The 19178-nt window shown below is 44.5% G+C and overlaps 1 protein-coding gene and 1 pseudogene across 3 annotated transcripts; both read left to right on the top strand.

Annotated features, from left to right (window-relative positions):
* Window positions 1-5635: 5635 nt before the first annotated feature.
* Window positions 5636-5929, top strand: LOC136142933 (large ribosomal subunit protein eL37 pseudogene; annotated as a pseudogene).
* A 7631-nt stretch (window positions 5930-13560) lies between these two features.
* On the top strand, window positions 13561-18376 carry PJA1 (praja ring finger ubiquitin ligase 1). Of its 3 annotated transcripts, XM_065900941.1 has the most exons (3): window positions 13561-13666; window positions 16119-16307; window positions 16875-18376. In XM_065900941.1, the coding sequence occupies exons 2-3, from the start codon at window positions 16180-16182 to the stop codon at window positions 17920-17922; spliced, it is 1176 nt and encodes a 391-aa protein (XP_065757013.1). In that variant the 5' UTR covers window positions 13561-13666; window positions 16119-16179; the 3' UTR covers window positions 17923-18376. The 3 variants fall into 3 exon arrangements, with proteins under 3 accessions (XP_065757013.1, XP_065757011.1, XP_065757012.1); XM_065900939.1 differs by having other exon boundaries at window positions 13583-13666; window positions 16113-18376; XM_065900940.1 differs by having other exon boundaries at window positions 13589-13666; window positions 15786-18376.
* Window positions 18377-19178: the final 802 nt, after the last annotated feature.

Here is a 19178-nt window from a genome sequence, read left to right as displayed (position 1 = left end):
CTCGCAACCATGCAGGCTGCCTGGCCTGTTTTCTAAAGAGCTTCCCCAAGCAGCAGGGAAGAGAGGAGAAGGGGGGCCAGCCAGGCACTCTGTTCAGCAGAGGTGAGCTGAGGAGTCCTCCAGTGCCCCTCCCTCCAGCCACTACAGGCTGCCAGGTACCTTGTTTGTGATGAAAGCTTTTAAAAACCCATGGGCATGGCTAGTCATGCATTCATTTTTGTTCATTTAACTAATACTCACCGAGACCAGAGCACGCAATGGAGGGCAAAGCCCGCCATGGACCCTGCTCTCAGGAAGCTCCAGAGCTGGCGGGGGAGAAGATGCGTAATCAGGCAATTAGGAACCAGTGTGAGCGGGAGGTAAGCACTGGTTGCTATGGGAACACGAGGAGAGGCCACAGCTGCTGCTCCTCTCCGAAGAGTGGTGGCAGGCAAAAAAGGAGGCATGGAGCAGGCAGATCTGCTTGCCAGGCCCAAGTCTGCATGGCCCAGCACCTAGTCCAGGACAAAATCGGGCATGACAAAATCGGGCACGACAAAATCTGTTACTTCTCTGCGCCTCCATCACTTCACCTAAGAAATGAGAAGGGGGAGCGTGATACCAAGGCCACATAAGACCCTGTATATCTGTGCCTGCCCCCCAGTAGGTCTACAACACAAGGTAGCTGCTGGGAAATTTTTTTCAAGAAATATTTGTGGGTTGAAAGTTTCTGGGCTACTAGACACCGGAAGTAGAGCTGTGAACAAGATAAACAAAGCCTCTGCCCTCACAGAGCTCATAGGAATTTGAGAGGAGAGACAGCTATAAAAAAACAAAAAGGTGGCACAGATAATTACTATTGTGATGGGTAATGTGATGCTACAAGGGTGGTTCAGAGTAGGAACTGGCCCATGATAGGGGGCCAGGAGGAAAGGCTTCCTGGAAGAGGTGGCATTTCAGCTCAAGTCAGAAGGAAGAGTTAGTCAGCAAAGAGGTAGGAAACTGCATTCCGAGTGTGGTGAATAACAAGTGTGCAGGTGCTGAAGCAACAGGGAGTCTGGTATGTTCTAGGCCAGGAAGGGGGGTTAGTGGAAAGTGGAGTGGGGAGACACAACAGAGGCAGGAAGAGGGGAGGCTGGAAAGATAGACAAGACACCAAGGAAGCCAAGCCTGTAGGCCATGGTGAGGAGTTCACATTGAATCCTAGGATGACCCCCAAGTCTCAATGTTACTCTGACTCCCACAGCTGATCAACTCACCTGTCAGTGCCTGAGGCAGGGCTGAGTTCACGGGGCTTTACTCAGAGCCGACCTGTAGAAGATTCCAGAATATGAGAGCTGTCAGAGCCCTTGGAGAGCATTTAGGTCCAAACTCTCATCATGCAGATGGGAACACTGAGGCTCAGAGAGGAAGAAGACTTGTTCAGGGTCGCATGGCAAGCAGGGTTATCAGGCCTGGAACTAGAGCCCAGTTTAAGAGGCCAGCCAGTGCCTCGTGCCTCTGTGGAAACTTGAAGGTGGCCTTTTTCACTTGTTTTTTGGAGGTGCCATTTTCTCTCCCTCTCAGGGCAACCAGCAATGTTTACAGCCTTGTTTCTGCACTTCCCCTAGTGTTCTTTTCAAAGAGGCACGTTTTCCACAACCTTGGCCCCCATTTGCTTATCCTCCACCCTTCTACTGTGAAGGGAGCAGCCAGGGGCAGGGCTAGGATCACAGGCAGGGCCCAAAGAAGCTCTTCCCATGCCAGCCATTGGTACGTCTTCCAGGCTCACCCTGTCTCCTGCCCTTGCCACTCCCCCAGTCATGCTCTGTGGGCAAAGCTCTCCCCGCTGACATGGCCCCAGCACTTCCACACCACACACACACTGGCAGAGTTGCCATAGGCTTCAGCCATCATCTAATACAATCTCTCCATTGCTGAAGTGGGAACAGTGAGGTCAGAGGAGGGGAAGTTCCGAGTTCTTGCCTGAACTGACTGTGTTCTGGCCTGTTGACTCTGCCCAGCCCTCTCTCCAGCCCTCCCCCACCCTGGCCAACTCCGACCATCACCAGCTGCTCCCTTCTCTCCTTGTGGATAGAAGCACAGAGGCACTCAGGGTTGAGGGGAAACGCTATGGAAAGACAGTGGCCCAGTGCTACCTGAGTTGAGGCTGTAGGTGAAGGGTGAGGGGAACCTGTTCTCTGCCTCTGTAGCTTAGCCAGCATCCCAGCCCAGTGAGCCCTCTCCACTCACTCCCTGCAGCTCAGGGCCAGGAGCCCAGCCATGGATCCAGTAAGCGGCTCTAGGCCTCCACCATGAAACTCCTTACCTGGGCCTCCCTTTTCATTAGGAACCGAGGCCCCCTCATTCCTCTCACCTTAGGCCTGGAAGTAGCTGGCTTTGGAGTCGACAGTCCCAGTTCTAAATTCTGGCTTGGCCACCTCTAGCCTTAGACGAAGCCCTTACAGTCGCTGAGCCTCAGCTTCTCCATCTAAACATAAGAATTGCTACCTCACCAGCTTGCTCTGAAGATACACTGAGAGAGTAGAAGTAAAGTATCTGGCTTATGATAGGTATTTGACAAATGTTAGTCCCCTCCCCACACTCTGGGCTTGCCCCTCCAGCCCCACTCCCAGTAAGCTCTGCCCGATTCCTGCCAGAGATCCTTGGGGGTAAGGCTGGGACCAGATCTTGGCAAGAGCTTCCTGGCTCTGGGGAGAAGAGAAGGGAGCTGTGTCCCACGGTAGACAGCCCTAATCCCTGAAACTCAACAGGCGGCACGCAAAGGGAAGCTGAGCCAGGGGAAAAGATGAAGGGCGGGGGCAACTGGAGGGAAAGAGGAGGAGGCAGGTGGCTTTGGAGCCCGTGGAAAGTCAGGACAGCCGGGAGAGGGCCAGGCAGCATGGGGTCCCAGCCGCTGGTCCAGGCGGTGCCAGGTGGTTGGGAGAGACAAAGGAGGAGGCCGCTGGGCTACAGGCTGCTTCGACATCTCTCGATGGCAACTCCTCTTTGCTCATCCCGGGGCACAGGACCTTGGGACTCCCCAGGCTCTAGCAGGCAACTCAGTCCAGCCACATCCAGCTCCCGATGGCTGGCCCTCCCCACATCCCTGCTCTGTCCCCACTTCCTTGAGCTAGGTCCAGAGTTCACTGCCCTCATTCTCTACCTCCACAAACCAAACCCCTGATCCCATCTCCCACTGGGTTCCCTTTTGATCCCTTATTCCCCGCAACCCAGAGGCCCCCAAAACATCTCTGACTTAGATTTTACCAGTTATTCCTCACAAGAAATTCCCCTCTGTCTCCAAAGTGATCAGTGTTAGTTGCCACAAAGAGGCCTTTACTTTTGGGTTCCAGGCTCTGGATGAAATGTACCCACTAGCTCACCTGCCCCCCTTGCAACCAGGAGCACCCCTCAGAGAGATGCCGAGAAGGGGTCAGGGAAGTCTGGGGCCAGGAATGGGCTTCAGTCTCTGACTAGGGTGAGGACTGAGTCTGTGGCCAGGATCAGAACTGAATCTGTATCTGGGCTCGAGGCTGAGTTTGTGACCAGGTTTAGGGATTTATGTTCCTTTTGGTTGTAGGCAACAGAACTCAACTCTGGCTAACTTGGGCAAAAAGTAAGACTGTCAAAGATGTTGGGCTGGTTTTCAGAGTTGATTGATGTGAACATGACTCCACTCCAATCTCCCCAGTCTCTGCGTGTCTCTTTTGAGTTTCACATCCACAGGAGAAAAGTCCAGTTGGCCCAGCATGGGTCAGGAATCTCTGCTCCAGGATCAGTCAAGTGAGCCATGCTGTAGGCCACACCTTGCTGGTGGAAACAGGAAGAGTTCTAGTCTTTGGGGAAAACAATCCGGTACCATCCACTAAAATTAAAAAACATATATCATTTGACCTAGCCATTCTACTTCTGGGACACCATTCCATGGAAATGAAAGCCCCGGCACCTAAGGACCTATACGTACAGAGACGTGTGTTGAAGCATTGATCATAGCATTTAAAAAACTTGAAAATCGGGCTTCCCTGGTGGCGCAGTGGTTGAGAGTCTGCCTGCCTAATGCAGGGGACACGCGTTCGTGCCCCGGTCCGGGAAGATCCCACATGCTGCGGAGCGGCCCGTGAGCCATGGCCGCTGAGCCTGTGCGTCCGGAGCCTGTGCTCTGCAACGGGAGAGGCCACAGCAGTGAGAGGCCCGCGTACCGCAAAAAAACAAAAACAAAAACAAAAAAAACCTTGAAAATCATAATTATTTATCAGTAGGTTGATGGCCGAATAGATTATGGTATATCCCCATCATGAAACACTAGGCAGCCATTGAAGGTTAGTAATTAGAGTCATACCAATCGATTTCAGGGAGTGTTATTGAGTGAGAACAGCAAGAAGTGATAGAATGAAATTAGAACACTACTTAACACCATATACAAAAATAAACTCCAAATGGATTAAAGACTTAAATGTAAGAGCAGACACTATAAAACTCTTAGAGGAAAACATAGGAAAAACACTCTTTGACATAAACCACAGCAAGCTCTTTTTTGACCCACCTCCTAGAGTAACGGAAATAAAAACGAAAAATAAATAAATGGGACTTAATTAAACTTAAAACCTTTTGCACAGCAAAGCAAACCATAAACAAGACAAAAAGACAACCCTCAGAACTGGGGAAAATATTTGCCAATGAAACAACAGACAAAGGATTAATCTCCAAAATATACAAATAGCTCATGGAGCTCAATATAAAAAAAAAAAAACCAAACAATCCAGTTAAAAAATGGGCAGAAGACCTAAATAGACATTTCACCAAAGAAGACATACAGATGGCCAAGAGGCACATGAAAAGATGCTCAACATCACTAATTGTTAGAGAAATGCAAATCAAAACTACAATAAGGTATCACCTCACACCAGTCAGAATGGCCATTATCAAAAAATCTAGAAACAATAAATGCTGGACAGGGTGTGATGAAAAGGGAACCCTCCTGCACCGTTGGTGGGAATGTAAATTGATACAACCACTATGGAAAACAGTATGGAGGTTCCTTAAAAAACTAAAGATAGAACTAACATATGACCCAGCAATCCCACTACTGGGCACATACCCTGAGAAAACCATAATTCAAAAAGAGACATGTACCAAAATGTTCATTGCAAGTACTATTTACAATAGCTAGGACGTGGAACCAACCTAAATGTCCATCGACAGATGAAGGGATAAAGAAGATGTGGCACATATATACAATGGAATATTACTCAGCCATAAAAAGAAACGAAATTGAGTTATTTGTACTGAGGTGGATGGACCTAGAGTCTGTCCTACAGAACGAAGTAAGTCATAAAGAGAAAAACAAATACCGTATGCTAACGCATATATATGGAAACCAAAAAACCCCCAAAGAAACCCCCCAAAAAACTGATGAACCTAGCTGCAGGGCAGGAATAAAGAGGTAGACATAGAGAATGGACTTGAGGATATGGAGTGGGAGGGCGAAGCTGGGGTGAAGTGAGAGTAGCATGGACATATATGCGCTACTGAATGTAAAATAGTTGGCTGGTGGGAAGCAGCAGCATAGCACAGGGAGATCGGCTCGGTGCTTTGTGACCACCTAGAGGGGTGGGATAGGGAGGATGGGAGGGAGGCTCAAGAGGGAGGGGAGGGTCTCGGCGGCAGAAGCGAGATGACGAAGGGAACGTCCTCGTTTGGAAAGCGTCGGAATAAGACGCACACGTTGTGCCGCCGCTGTGGCTCTAAGGCCTACCAGATTCAGAAGTCGACCTGTGGTAAATGTGGCTACCCTGCCAAGCGGAAGAGGAAGTATAACTGGAGTGCTAAAGTTAAAAGACGAAATACCACCGGGACTGGTCGAATGAGGCACCTAAAAATTGTATACAGCAGAATCAGGCATGGATTCCGTGAAGGAACAACACCTCAACCCAAGAGGGCAGCTGTTGCAGCATCCAGTTCATCTTAAGAATTTCAATTATTAGTCATGCAATAAATGTTCTGGTTTAAAAAAAAAAAAAGAGGGAGGGGATAGGGACATGCGTGTATGCGTATAACTGATTTGCTTTGTTGAGCAAAAGAAACTAACACAGTATTGTGAAGCAATTATACTCCAATAAAGATCTATTTAAAAAAAGTGATGATATATATATATGATCTCATTTTAATAAAAAAGGGCAAATAAAAACCCACACATGTATTGCACATGTATATATATATATATATATATATATACACATAAGTATACATATATCTGTATATGATTATACAAGTATGAAAAAAACGAAATAATGAATACTAGGTTATTGATATAGGTTATGGGGAGCAGTGATATAGACAGAGAAGGGAGATAAGTAAAACTAGAAAGAAGAAAAGACTATAATTTTACAAAATATGCACATAGGATTCTTTATGAGTGTATCTAAAATTATATACCTATTTGTGTATAATTATAAAGATGTTACCTTAAAAGATTTTAAAGAAGAGATGAATAAAAATATACCAGAAAAAAATTCCTTTCAAAAGAAAATTGGGTAACAGGATCACTGACAAGATTGACTTTAACACCAAAAGTATTATTAGAATCAAGGAGAGTCATTTCTTAGTGATCAAATGAACAATTCTCTGGAAGATGGAGCAATCCTTAAACTACATGCCCTCTATGTGTTTGAAAAGTATATATAAATGCTATTACGCTGTGAATATCTTCTGACATCTTTTTTTTCATTCAATATTATCAGATGTATCCATTGTGATACATGTAGATTTAGATTCTGCATCTTAGTTGCTCTATAGTAAGTATTCTACCATAATAATTATTCATTTCTCTTTTGATAAAAATTTAGGTTCTTTCTGTTCTTTTACTATTAAAAACAATGCTGCAATGAATAGAATCACACATATTTCATTTCAAATCATGTGCAAGCATATTTGTAAGTGAATTCCTAGAAGTAGACTTTCTGGGTCAAAAACTATACGCATTAGTAGTTTTGATAGATACTGTCAACTTGCCAACTAAGAGACTCCACCAGTTTACTTACCCACACCCCAGAAATGTTTGAAGGTTCCTGAAGCTCCACACCCTCCACCACACAGTGTTTACAAGCTTTTTCATACTGGTCAGTCTCACAGGTGAAATGGTATCACATTTTATTTTTATGAATGAACATCTTTTTGTGTGTTTCAATGGCATTTGTATTTCCTTTCCAATAAAATGTCTATTTGTATCCTTTGCTCATTTTAACATTGGTTTGTGGGTCATTTATTGATTTATAGGAGCTCTTCGTGTATTTGGGAAATGAGCCCTTTGTGAAATTCGCAGAAAATATTTCCCCCAGGCTTTCATTTATTTTTAAATTTCCTTAGAATTGTTGATTTATAGACTTTTTTTTGCCTGCCAGAACATTTTGTTTTTGTGAAGTTGAAACTTTCCCTTTTTTGCTCCTGTACATTTTGTCAACTTATAGAGGTCTTCTCCACTTCAGGCTTATAAAAAACATTCCCCCATAGTTTAAGTACTCTTATAATTTCATATTTACATTTAAAGAAAACACCAGCTAGAAGATATTTGCAACTGTACAAATATAACTAACATCTGGTATGCAGAACATAAATAGAATTCCTAGAAATCAATAATAACAAGACAAACAACCCCAATAGAAAAATGGACAAAATATATGAACGAACAATTCAGAGAGGAAGAAATCTAAGTGGCTAACAAATGTGAAAAGATGTTTAACCTCTCTACTAATTTAGGAAGAAGCAAAGTCAAACAACAGTGTTCCATACTCAGCTTGACAACAATTTTAAATTATGAAGGTATCAAGAATGGTGGGATGTGGGGAAACACTGATGTGAATAAACTGCAGGTGGGACAATAATTGGTAAAATCCACTTTGGAAAACAGATTGGCAATATCTACTGAAGTTGAAATGCTCCTGCCCCCTTCTGCCCCAATGACCCCTACCTCCTGGAACTCCTGGCCTTATGTAATCCCTTCCCCTTGAGTGTGGGCCAGACTTAGTAATACATTTTTAATAAATAAAATTTGGTAAACAAGTGTTGGATGTCACTTCTGAGATCTGCCTTGAAGAAATGTTACAAGTTTTTCAGAAAGAAGAAAAATGATATGGGTCAGAAACTTGGATTTGCATTAAAAATAAAAGGGAGGAGGGACTTCCCTGGTGGCACAGTGGTTGAGAGTCCGCCTGCCGGTGCAGGGGACACGGGTTCGTGCCCCAGTCCGGGAAGATCCCACATGCCGCGGAGCGGCTGGGCCCGTGAGCCATGGCCGCTGAGCCTGCGCGTCCAGAGCCGGTGCTCCACAGCGGGAGAGGCCACAGCAGTGAGGGGCCCGCGTACCGCACAAAAAAAAAAAAAAAAAAGGGGGGGGAGTTTTTGAGAAGGAATAAATGAAGTTATAAATAAAATCTTTCCATATTCTTATTCTAACTGATCCAATGAATAGCAGTTTCACCAAAAAATAATAACAACAATGTATTAGATGATTATAGCTTATGGATAAGGGAATGATAGCAATGTTATAAGGGGCAGGAGAAAGGAATTGGAAATATTCTGTTATAAGGTGCCTGCACTACCCATGGAGTAGTATAGTGTCATTTGAAAGTGGGCTTGGATCAGTTGTAAACATATACTGCAAACTCCAGGGCAACCATTAAAAAATGTAAACATAAGAAATATGGTTGAAATTCTAAGAGAAGAGAGAAAATAGAATCATATAAAATGCTCAATTAGAAGTCAGAGAAGGCAGAAAAAGAATGGAAGACTCTCCCCACAAACAAGAGAGAAACAAAGAACAAAGGCAATGAATAGGAAACAGTTACAAACGTGGTACATATTAAAACAACTATTTCAACAATCACTTTAAATGTGAGTGGTCTAACTGTACCAATTAAAAGGCAGAGACTATCAGAATGTATTTTTTTAAAAAGGCCCAACTATATATGTTGTCTGCAAGAAACCTATTTTAAACATAAAGACACAGATTAAATGTAAATTAAAGAGAAAGATATACGTGCTAACATTAATAAGAAGAACACTGGAGTAGCTATGTTAATTCCAGACAGAGCAGATCTCAGGACATGGAAAATTATCAGGTATAAATACGGATATTACAGAATGATAAAAGGGATCATTTGCCAAAAAGACATAACAATCCTTAATGTGTATGTGCCTGACAACAGAGCATCAAAATACGTGAGGCAAAAACTGGTAGGACCACAAGGAAAAATAGATGAATCCACTATTATAGTTGAAGACTTCAACACCCCTCTATCAGTAAGTGACGGAACCAGCAGGCAGAAAATCAGTAAGGACACAGTTGAACCGAATTGCATCGTCAATCACCTGGATCTAATTGACATTTATAGACTACTTCATCCAACAACAGCAGAATACACATTCTTCTCAAGCTCACATGGAACATTCACGAAGATAGACCACATTCTGGGTGATAAAACACACCTTAACAAATTTAAAAGACAACAAATTTAAAAGTCTAGACATGATACAAAGTGTGTTCTCAGACCACAGCAGAATTAAATCAGAAATCAATAACAGAGAGATAGCTGGAATCTCAAAATATTTGAAGATTAAACAACATGCTTCTAAACAACACATGGGTTCAGAAGAAATCTCAAGAGAAATTTTTTAAAATTTTGAAATAAAATGAAACCAGAACTTATCAAAATTTGTGGGATGCATTAAAAGCAGTGCTTAGAGGGAAACTTATAATATTGAATGCATATATTAGAAAAGGAAAAAGATCTAAAATTAATAATCTAAGCTTCCACCTTAGGAAACTACAAAAAGAAGAGCACATTATATCCAAAGTAAGCAGAAGAAAAGAAATAATAAAAGAGCAGAAATAAATGAAATTGGAAACAATAGAGCAATAGAGAATATCAATGAAACAAAAAGCTGACTCTTTGAAAAGATCAGTAAGATTGGTAAATCTCTAGCTAGGCTGACCAAGACTAAAGGAGAGTAGACAAAACTAATATCAGAAATGGAGGAGCCATCACCACTGATCCTGCGGACATTAAAAAGATAATAAAGACATTATGAGCATTCCCATGCCTACAAATTTGATAACTTAGATGGACAAATTCTATGGCTTACTTCCGATAAATAGGATATGGCAAAAGTGTTGGGATGTCACTTCTGAGTTTAAGTCATAAAAGAACGACGTCTTCCATCTTAGGTGCTCTCTGGCTCTCTCTCTCACCAGCTGCCAGGTTGTGAGGAGACTCAGGAAGCCTATGGATAGGCCCGCATGACAAGGAATTGAAGCCAGAGAGCAACTACATGAGTGAGCTTGGCAGTGGATCTTCTGAGGCCTACCAACAGCCATGTAAAAGAGCTTGGATGTGGACCTCCTACCCCAATTTTGCCTGCATATAAGACTGCAGCCCCGGATGACAGCCTGAGTGCAAATTCATGAAAGACTTTGAGCCAGAGACACCCCAGCTAACCCAGGTATAGATTCCTGACCTATGAAACTGTGATATAATAAATGTCGGTTGTCTTAAACTGCTAAGTTTTGAGGCAATTTGTTATACAACAATAGTTAACTACTATATACTCTTTGACCCAGAAATTCTACTTCAAAATACATACACTAGAGCAGTTTTTTCTAATCTTTTTCACATCATAGCATATGTTTAAAATGCTAATATGTGTACCAGCTCACTGGGATGAACAGATAGCCTGCTCTTAGCCAAAGGGAACAGCCCCCAGGGCAGCAGCTGCGTGAAGCCAGGCCCATCTTTCTGGAGGGCTAAGGGAATCAATATATTAGAACCCCCATTACCCAGCTGGGAAGGTCTGCCCCAGAGAAACTTTTCAATATGGGCACAAGGAGACATGCCGCAGGATGTTCATTAAATCTTCACTTATAATTGCACAAAACGGGAACAACCCAAGTCCATCAGCAGGCAAAGAGATAAAGAAATTGGATCATTCATGCAACAGAAGTCCGTACAATGATATATTATAGTAATATCATATTGGAAAATAGATACAATCATATTCAGTAGTTAAAATGTATGACCTAGATATAAATGTATCAAATCACTAACAAAAAATAATATTAAATGAAGATTTAAGTTTCAAAAGGCTATATTTATTATACCATTCACATAATGTAAAATACATAAAACAATAATGTATATTGGTTACATATATATATATATATATATATATATGTAGAAAAAAGAAAAAAACATGCACAAGAAAGAAACTTCTAAATGGTGCTTTTTTGGGAAAAAGAAGTAAGATAAATAGGATAAAGTGAGAGCTTCAACTGTAATATTTTGTTTCAAAAACAGAAGAATCTGAGGATCCAAAGAAAATAAAATGTGCTTGGTCTGTGTGACAAGTACATGTGGGCAAAAGTACGTTTAATTCTCTGTACTCTTCTGTATGTTTGAAATATTTTAAATGAAAAATACATTATTTCTTGAGTACAAAAATACATATACATTAGATGAGGCTTATTAATTGGGTTGTGGAATTTCTCTATATCCTTGTTTATTTTGCAATCTATTTGCTCTATGTATACCAAAACAAGTGTGGTTAAGTCTTCTACTATAATTGCAGCCTTTCTGATTTCTATAATTCTAACAATATTTGCCTCATATATTTTGAAATTACTTTGTTTGGCATATAAATTTCAGTGACTATATCTTCTCGGTGAATGAAACAACCTGATTTGTTTTCTTTAATGCTTTTTACTTTGAGTTCTTGATTTTTCTGATATTAACGTTGCTACATGTGTCTTTCCTTACCTTTTTTCCTTTCTTTCTAAAATTCCTTCCTTCCCCTCCTTCCATCTTTCCTCCTCTCCCTTCCTTCTTCTTTCTTTCCTTCCTTTCTGCTGGTATTTAACTGGCATATATATTCTGTTCCTATTTCTGCTTTAGGTGAAGCATATAAACAGCATATAACTGGATTTCTATTTTTTTAACATCTTTATTGGAGTATAATTGCTTTACAATGGAGTGTTAGTTTCTGCTTTATAACAAAGTGAATCAGTTATACATATACATATGTTCCCATATCTCTTCCCTCTTGCGTCTCCCTCTCTCCCACCTTCCCTATCCCAACCCTCTAGGCGGTCACAAACCACCGAGCTGATCTCCCTGTGCTCTGCGCAGCTGCTTCCCACTAGCTATCTATTTTACGTTTGGTAGTGTATATATGTCCATGCCATTCTCTCACTTTGTCGCAGCTTACCCTTCCCCCTCCCCATATCCTCAAGTCCATGCTCTAGTAGGTCTGTGTTATTCCCGTCTTGCCCCTAGGTTCTTCATGACCTTTTTTTTCTTAGATTCCATATATATGTGTTAGCATATGGTATTTGTTTTTCTCTTTCTGACGTACTTCACTCTGTGTGACAGACTCTAGGTCCGTCCACCTCACTACAAATAACTCAGTTTTGTTCCTTTATATGGCTGAGTAATATTCCATTGTATATATGTGCCACATCTTCTTTATCCATTTATCTGTTGATGGACACTTAGGTTGCTTCCATGTCCTGGCTATTGTAAATAGAGTTGCAATGAACATTTTGGTACATGACCCTTTTTGAATTATAACTGGATTTCTAAAAACTAAATGCTAAAACTAAAATGAGAGTTTGCTTTTTTAATTTTTAATGGGAGATGTTAACCCATAATACATCCTGACATGTTTGGATTTATTTCTGCTCCCCCCTTTTTAAACATACTTTCTTGTTGCCTCCCATCCCATTTCTGCCTTTTGTTAGATTTTTTTCTCTTTGTTCTCTATATTATTTCTTCAACGGTTTGAAAGTTATACATCCTATTTCTATTTTGTTGTTACTCCTAAAATTTCTTGCTCTTCTATTATGCATTTTATTCCCAGTAAAGAACAAAGCTTTGCTACTGTTGTGAACATAGGCAGTCTTTACATTTGACGCAAATATTAGAGATATATGTAAAGCGCAATTAAAAAAAGATTTCGGAGTTCAGTAAAATTGTATAAATCCAAAAGGCATAGCTATAGTATTTTGAAGAGCAATGCAATTACGAAAATGTGAACCCATGTTGTGCTGCAATGATTGATCATTTCTTTTGGATAGAGAACCTCGATTTTGTGATTAACAGCAACAAATTCTACTGTAAACAGTTCAATTTGCTTCAACCACCAGGTCAAACAAAATTCAGCTGACTGCAACCCTAAGTACCGTGATACTTCCACTACAGATCATAACATAGAACATAAGATAGGATATATTAATATCATTACTTTCACATCAGAATGAATCAGAAAGAATTTGCGGATTTCATTTTATTTCAAACAACAACCACCACCCAAAGCCCAGAACAGAAGGGCAAATGACTAAATGTTTAACATTTGTTAAAGCTGGCTGTTGGTTACATTTTTCGCTGTCCTTTTCTGTATCCTTGACGATTTCATCATTTCAAATGAAATAATGTTTTCGAGCCCACCCTGATTTGTCGAGAGCAGCTGCCGCCCCCGCCACATCAAGGGGGCGGGCCGCCGCGACGCTACAATCACTTCCGCCGCCGCAGTCGCGCCCGTCCCGCCGCTGTCTGGAGGGGGAGGAGCTGGAGCCCCGGGAGCAGCGGCTCTGGCGGTTGTGGCGGTTGGAGGTCCGAAGGATCTTCTCTTTCCGAGAGCGTGCGGGGGTCGCGACTGGGTGAGTGAAAGGCTGTTTATTTCCTCGATTCCCTCCAGACGTGGCGGTGGGGCGAGTGGCCGGGCGTGGGGCGAGTGGCCGGGCACCGGCGTGAGGATGTGGAGTGGGGGGTGGGGGCTCTAACGAACAGATTTTCGGGCTCGCCCCTCGGGAAGGGGTGGGGCGGACGCGGGACCTGACCGCAGAGGGAGGCCTGTGCCCTCCACCGGCCCGATTTAGGGCTCCATCCTTCATTCCCCGGCCCCTTACGTGTGGCTCGGTCCCAGCTCGGGTGGCTTGAATCGCTATTCGAGAGGGGAGTGGTGGTCGCGGCCCTCTCCGCCTGTCCTCCCCTCTCCTCCTGCCTCCCTTCTTGGCCCCTCTGTGGAGCGATCCGTGGCCTTTCTTTCCCCATTTTGAAGTTGTTTTGATGAATGGTAAATGGTGAAGATTTTTAGGCAAATATATTGTTACCAGGAAAAGAATTGTCAGAAAAACAAATCATTCCCAGGGAAAAACTATAACCCCACACGCCCTTTTCTTTTTTTCCCCCTTGCCTGCCACATCGGTTTGGATCTACCGTTTGAGCCTATAAACGTTTCCCCGTCTCATTATGACATTGCGGACCCCCTCCCATCCCCGTGTCTCGCGTGCGCGCGCAGGGACACATACACGCACATGCCCGCACATACACACATAACACGCACATGCGCGCACGCTCACACGCATGCACAAAAACCTTCCATTGCAGCTGCCTTACCGCCGCCCCCCCCCCCATACTCAAGGTTCCTTCGTGTCCCCCTCCCCCGCACATGCTCGGACAGACATGCACACACACCCTCTCACACACTGTCACACTCTCCAGTGCCTTCCCCTGAGAGAGACAGAGACAGACTGACACACACACACACACACACACACACACACACACACAGAGCCTCACACTCTCCGGTGCTTTTCCCTGCCTCTCACCTCCTGCCACATACACACCTCCAGAAGCATCCCCCTCCTCCCTCTGCCTCTTCTTGCTCTAGTGAGCACACACACAACATACACACACACACACACACACACACACACACACACACACAAACCCTGTGGGTCGCCTTACCCCTTGCCTGCCACTCACACAGATTGCTGGCTCCTCTTTCCTATGCCACTTACATGCATACACACCCACACGTTCTTTTACATACCCCTCTCAGGTGCTCCCTGTCTGCTACCTATGTGCCTAGACAGCCTCCTTCGCTGGTCCCTGCCATGCACACACACTCACATAAATCCTTCTCCAGGGACATCCCCCTCTTCCTGCTTGCCACATCCATGCATAGAGACATTCTTCCATTGCTGGTGCCCACCCGTCTGCCCGCCTGCCATACGCACGTCCCTCTCCAGTGCTGTCCCCATATCGATGCATTTGCTCACACTGACCCTTCTCCATTTTTGCCTCCCGTTTTGATGAACACACGCACACAAACTCAAGGACACCCCCTGTTCAGTGCCACTATACCCTTCCTGGCTTGCCACAGGCACATAAACACAGGCATTCCTCCCTAGAGTTCCAGCCATCACACATCGGAACCACATGCACGTTCTCTGTCTATCGTACGTACACGTGCCCCTCTCCCCTGAAGCCACCCCATCCATGCCTGTCATTTTCATACCCACATCCAGAATGGGTCTCATTCTGCCTGACACTCATGCCTCTTCCCAGTGCCACTGTCACCTGCCCTTTCCCCCTACAAATACAGGAGTCTCTCCACTTCATGAGCGCTGGTCCCCCTTCCACCTGCCTGGTCCCCCTTCCACCTGCCTGGTCCCCCTTCCACCTGCCCCTCTCCTCCTGACAGACACGTAGACACTCTCGCATACACAGTGATGGTGATCTATATTTTCCACCCCTATCCCAATTTGCATTGCTCCTGTATGTACACAGGACTCAGAAAAATGCAGATACCCCATAAAAAAAAAACCCACAGCCGTCTTTCCTCTTCCCATGTTGGCACAATCCCAGTGCTTCACCTATCTTCCCAGCATCCAGTCACCCCTCCCCCGTCTTCCGTCAGATTCTCCCCTGAGTCTGGCTTTCCTACAAACCCAGTTTTGTAATTATTTTGCCAACATTAAAAATGTGTTCCAGGTCTACACCTGACAGTCACTGGAATGCTACTCCAGGCCATAGAAGAAAGTGAAACTAATTTTAAAGGCCCCTTATTCTTTCTGTAACCTGTCTGCTGAAGTGAAAATAAATCTCCCTGCTCCTTTATTCCGAACTGATTTGACCTTCCCATCTCCAAAGCGTGCGCAGGGAGCAGGAGCCTTTCCACTCAAGCCCCAGATGTACTGGAAACCCTCCTAAGTCAGAGCAAATGGGTCAGTAATCTAGCAAGCCTGTATGGCCCAAGCCAGCAGGAGGTTATCAGTCCAATACAGGCAGGAGGTATGGAAGAAGGCATGCTTATGTCAGTTTCAGGCCATCCACGAGCCAGCAGGAAAGGATTTCCGGCCAGAGAAAGACGTCATCCGAAGTCCCAATGCACAGATCAGCCCCCAGTCAAACCACCAAGAGGAGCCGATCACCATTTTCCACCACTCGTCGTAGTTGGGACGACAGCGAGAGCTCGGGGACCAGCCTGAATGTTGATAATGAGGACTACTCCAGGTACCCGCCCAGAGAGTACAGGGCTTCGGGGAGCAGAAGAGGAATGGCTTATGGACATGTTGACTGTTTCGGGGCAGATGATAGTGAGGAGGAGGGGGCTGGGCCTGTTGAGCGAGTGCCAGTGAGAGGGAAAACTGGCAAGTTTAAAGATGATAAGCTGTATGACCCAGAGAAGGGGGCGAGGTCTCTGGCCGGGGTGCCCCCACAGTTCTCTAGTTTTAACCGTGATGTGAGAGAGGAGCTTGACAAGTTAGACCCAGCCCCTACAGCACGGGGCTCTGCTAGCAGAGCTGAGTTCCTGCAGCCAAATAGCATGGCCCCTCAGCCATCTTCTGCTGAAGGCAAGGTGGTCACAAATGGCAACAGCCTGGAGAGGGAGAGACGGGAGCAGAATTTACCTGCGTGTCCCAGCAGGGCTCCTGTGAGTATTTGTGGTGGTGGGGAAAACACCCCAAAGAGTGCAGAGGAGCCGGTGGTGAGGCCCAAAATCAGAAATCTGGCAAGTCCCAACTGCGTGAAACCAAAAATATTTTTTGATACTGATGATGATGATGATATGCCACACAGTACTTCCAGGTGGAGGGAGACTGCCAACGCCGATGAAGGCCACTCGGATGGCCTGGCAAGAAGAGGCAGAGGCGAGAGTTCAGGTGGCTACCCTGAGCCGAAGTACCCTGAAGACAAAAGGGAAGCCAGGAGTGACCAAGTGAAGCCGGAGAAGGTGCCGAGACGGCGACGAACCATGGCCGACCCTGACTTCTGGACGTACAGTGATGAGTACTACAAGTACTTCGAAGAAGACTCTGACAGTGACAAAGAGTGGACTGTGGCTCTGCGTCGCAAGTATCGAGGTCGGGAGCAAAATCTGTCGTCCAGTGGCGAGAGCTGGGAGACTCTGCCAGGAAAAGAAGAGCATGAAGCCGAGCAAGCCAGAGTGAATGCCAGTGCCAGTGCCAGCCCCAGTGCTGGTGCCAGTGCTGGCAGCAGTGGCGGCAATGAACTTGAAGAAGTTCGAGGGCCATCTCTCCAGGAAGAGGAACGGGCAACTACCGAAGAAGGAGAAGTTCCCTGGCTCCAATACAATGAAAACGAGAACAGCAGTGAGGGGGATAATGATTCCGGTCAGGAGTTTCTGCAGCCCAGCGTCTTCATGCTGGACGGCAACAACAACCTTGAAGATGACTCCAGTGTCAGTGAAGACCTCGAAGTGGATTGGAGCCTCTTCGATGGGTTTGCGGATGGGTTGGGGGTGGCTGAAGCCATTTCCTACGTGGATCCTCAGTTCCTCACGTACATGGCACTTGAAGAACGCCTGGCCCAGGCAATGGAAACTGCCCTGGCGCACTTGGAGTCTCTCGCGGTGGACGTGGAGGTGGCCAATCCACCAGCCAGCAAGGAGAGCATCGACGCTCTTCCCGAGATCCTGGTCACGGAAGATCACAGCGCGGTGGGGCAGGAGATGTGTTGCCCCATCTGTTGCAGTGAATATGTGAAGGGGGAGGTGGCAACGGAGCTGCCGTGCCACCACTATTTCCACAAGCCCTGTGTGTCCATCTGGCTTCAGAAGTCAGGCACTTGCCCCGTGTGCCGCTGCATGTTCCCTCCCCCGCTTTAAGACCAAGGCTCTTTACTCCTGGTCTGATGATTTTCCCCATCTGAAATCCACAATACTGCAGGAGCCCTCTCCAAATTAACCATTGAAGTGAAGTCAATCAGTCGATTAATCTCCACCTGTCGATTCCTCGTGATTATTTCCAGTGTGAAAACGGTTGTGTACGATTGCATTGAAAAAAAAAATCATCCTGTGTTTTAGAGGTTAGAAAGGGAAAACTAAACTTTCTAAATGCTACTTGCGATTGCAGTAAAAACATAAATTTTCTAACCTGAACGATGAAATAAGTTGCATTTTTTTTTCAGTAGAATATGTTGCTGTTGATTGTAATGTCAAGTTTATCTGTTAAACTTGTCCAAAGGCCATCATCATTTCTGTTGCATGTTATGGGTTAATGTTCCTGTAATTGCAGTGCCGTAAAAGCTTATTAAAGTTCTCCTTTTGGTTTTACGTGGTATAGTGGAATTGTTTGGTTTTGTCTAAAACGGTGGTACTAAGTGACTTTATAATTGATCTCTTGCATTTGCATCCCAAATAGGGTTTTCTGGTGTTCCCACTAGGAGAAAAACTTTAGTTTCACTGGAAATGCTGACTCCAACAACAGCAAAAGTAAGGGTAATTCTTTCTAAGTAGGGGTAGAGTGTATGGTTGTCAGGCTACTAAAGGGGCAAAGGTTGAGTAGAGGATACTCTGTCAGTCTATGAGAAGGAAAGAAACAGTGAGAAAGCATAGTAAAAATAATGATGGTAGGAATACATCCAATTGGAGTGTAGGGGTGAAGGAGTTAAAAATCCCCTTTTAGAGAAAAGCAAGTCTCAGAGGAAGTGGGTAAAAAAAAAAAAAAAAAAGCAGTATGCTGATTGCATACATTAACACAGTGACACAAAAGGAACAGAAAAATATATGCCAGACAAGTGCTACGAAAAACAGAGGTACCCACTCACACAAAGTGAACAGGTTTGAACATTTAGCCATATTGGCTTCAGATCTCGCTCTCTCTCTCCAATAAATTTACACTTTCAGGCACAGGTGAAGTTCTTCACCCGTCATATTTACCTTCCTCCACAGAGGTAAGCACTACCCAGGAAATTGTTTACTTCTCGTCTACATTTTTAGATGTGTGTGTGTGTGTGTGTGTGTGTATTTGTGTACATATGTATGTATGTGTGTGTGTGTGTATCTCCATAACCAATATAGAGTGTTTGTTTTTTAAATGGACATAATTGCTAGAATGTATGTATCATTTTGCAACTTGCTTT

This window comes from Phocoena phocoena, chromosome X (genome assembly GCF_963924675.1).
Source record: "Phocoena phocoena chromosome X, mPhoPho1.1, whole genome shotgun sequence".
Classification (NCBI taxonomy): domain Eukaryota; kingdom Metazoa; phylum Chordata; class Mammalia; order Artiodactyla; family Phocoenidae; genus Phocoena; species Phocoena phocoena.
Note: the sequence above shows the minus strand (reverse complement) of the source record. Positions and strands in the feature narration are given on the sequence as shown.

Excerpts from the sequence above, each read along its gene's own strand:
- PJA1 (XM_065900939.1), top strand. The coding sequence starts at position 16,180 with ATGCACAGATCAGCCCCCAGTCAAACCACCAAGAGGAGCCGATCACCA.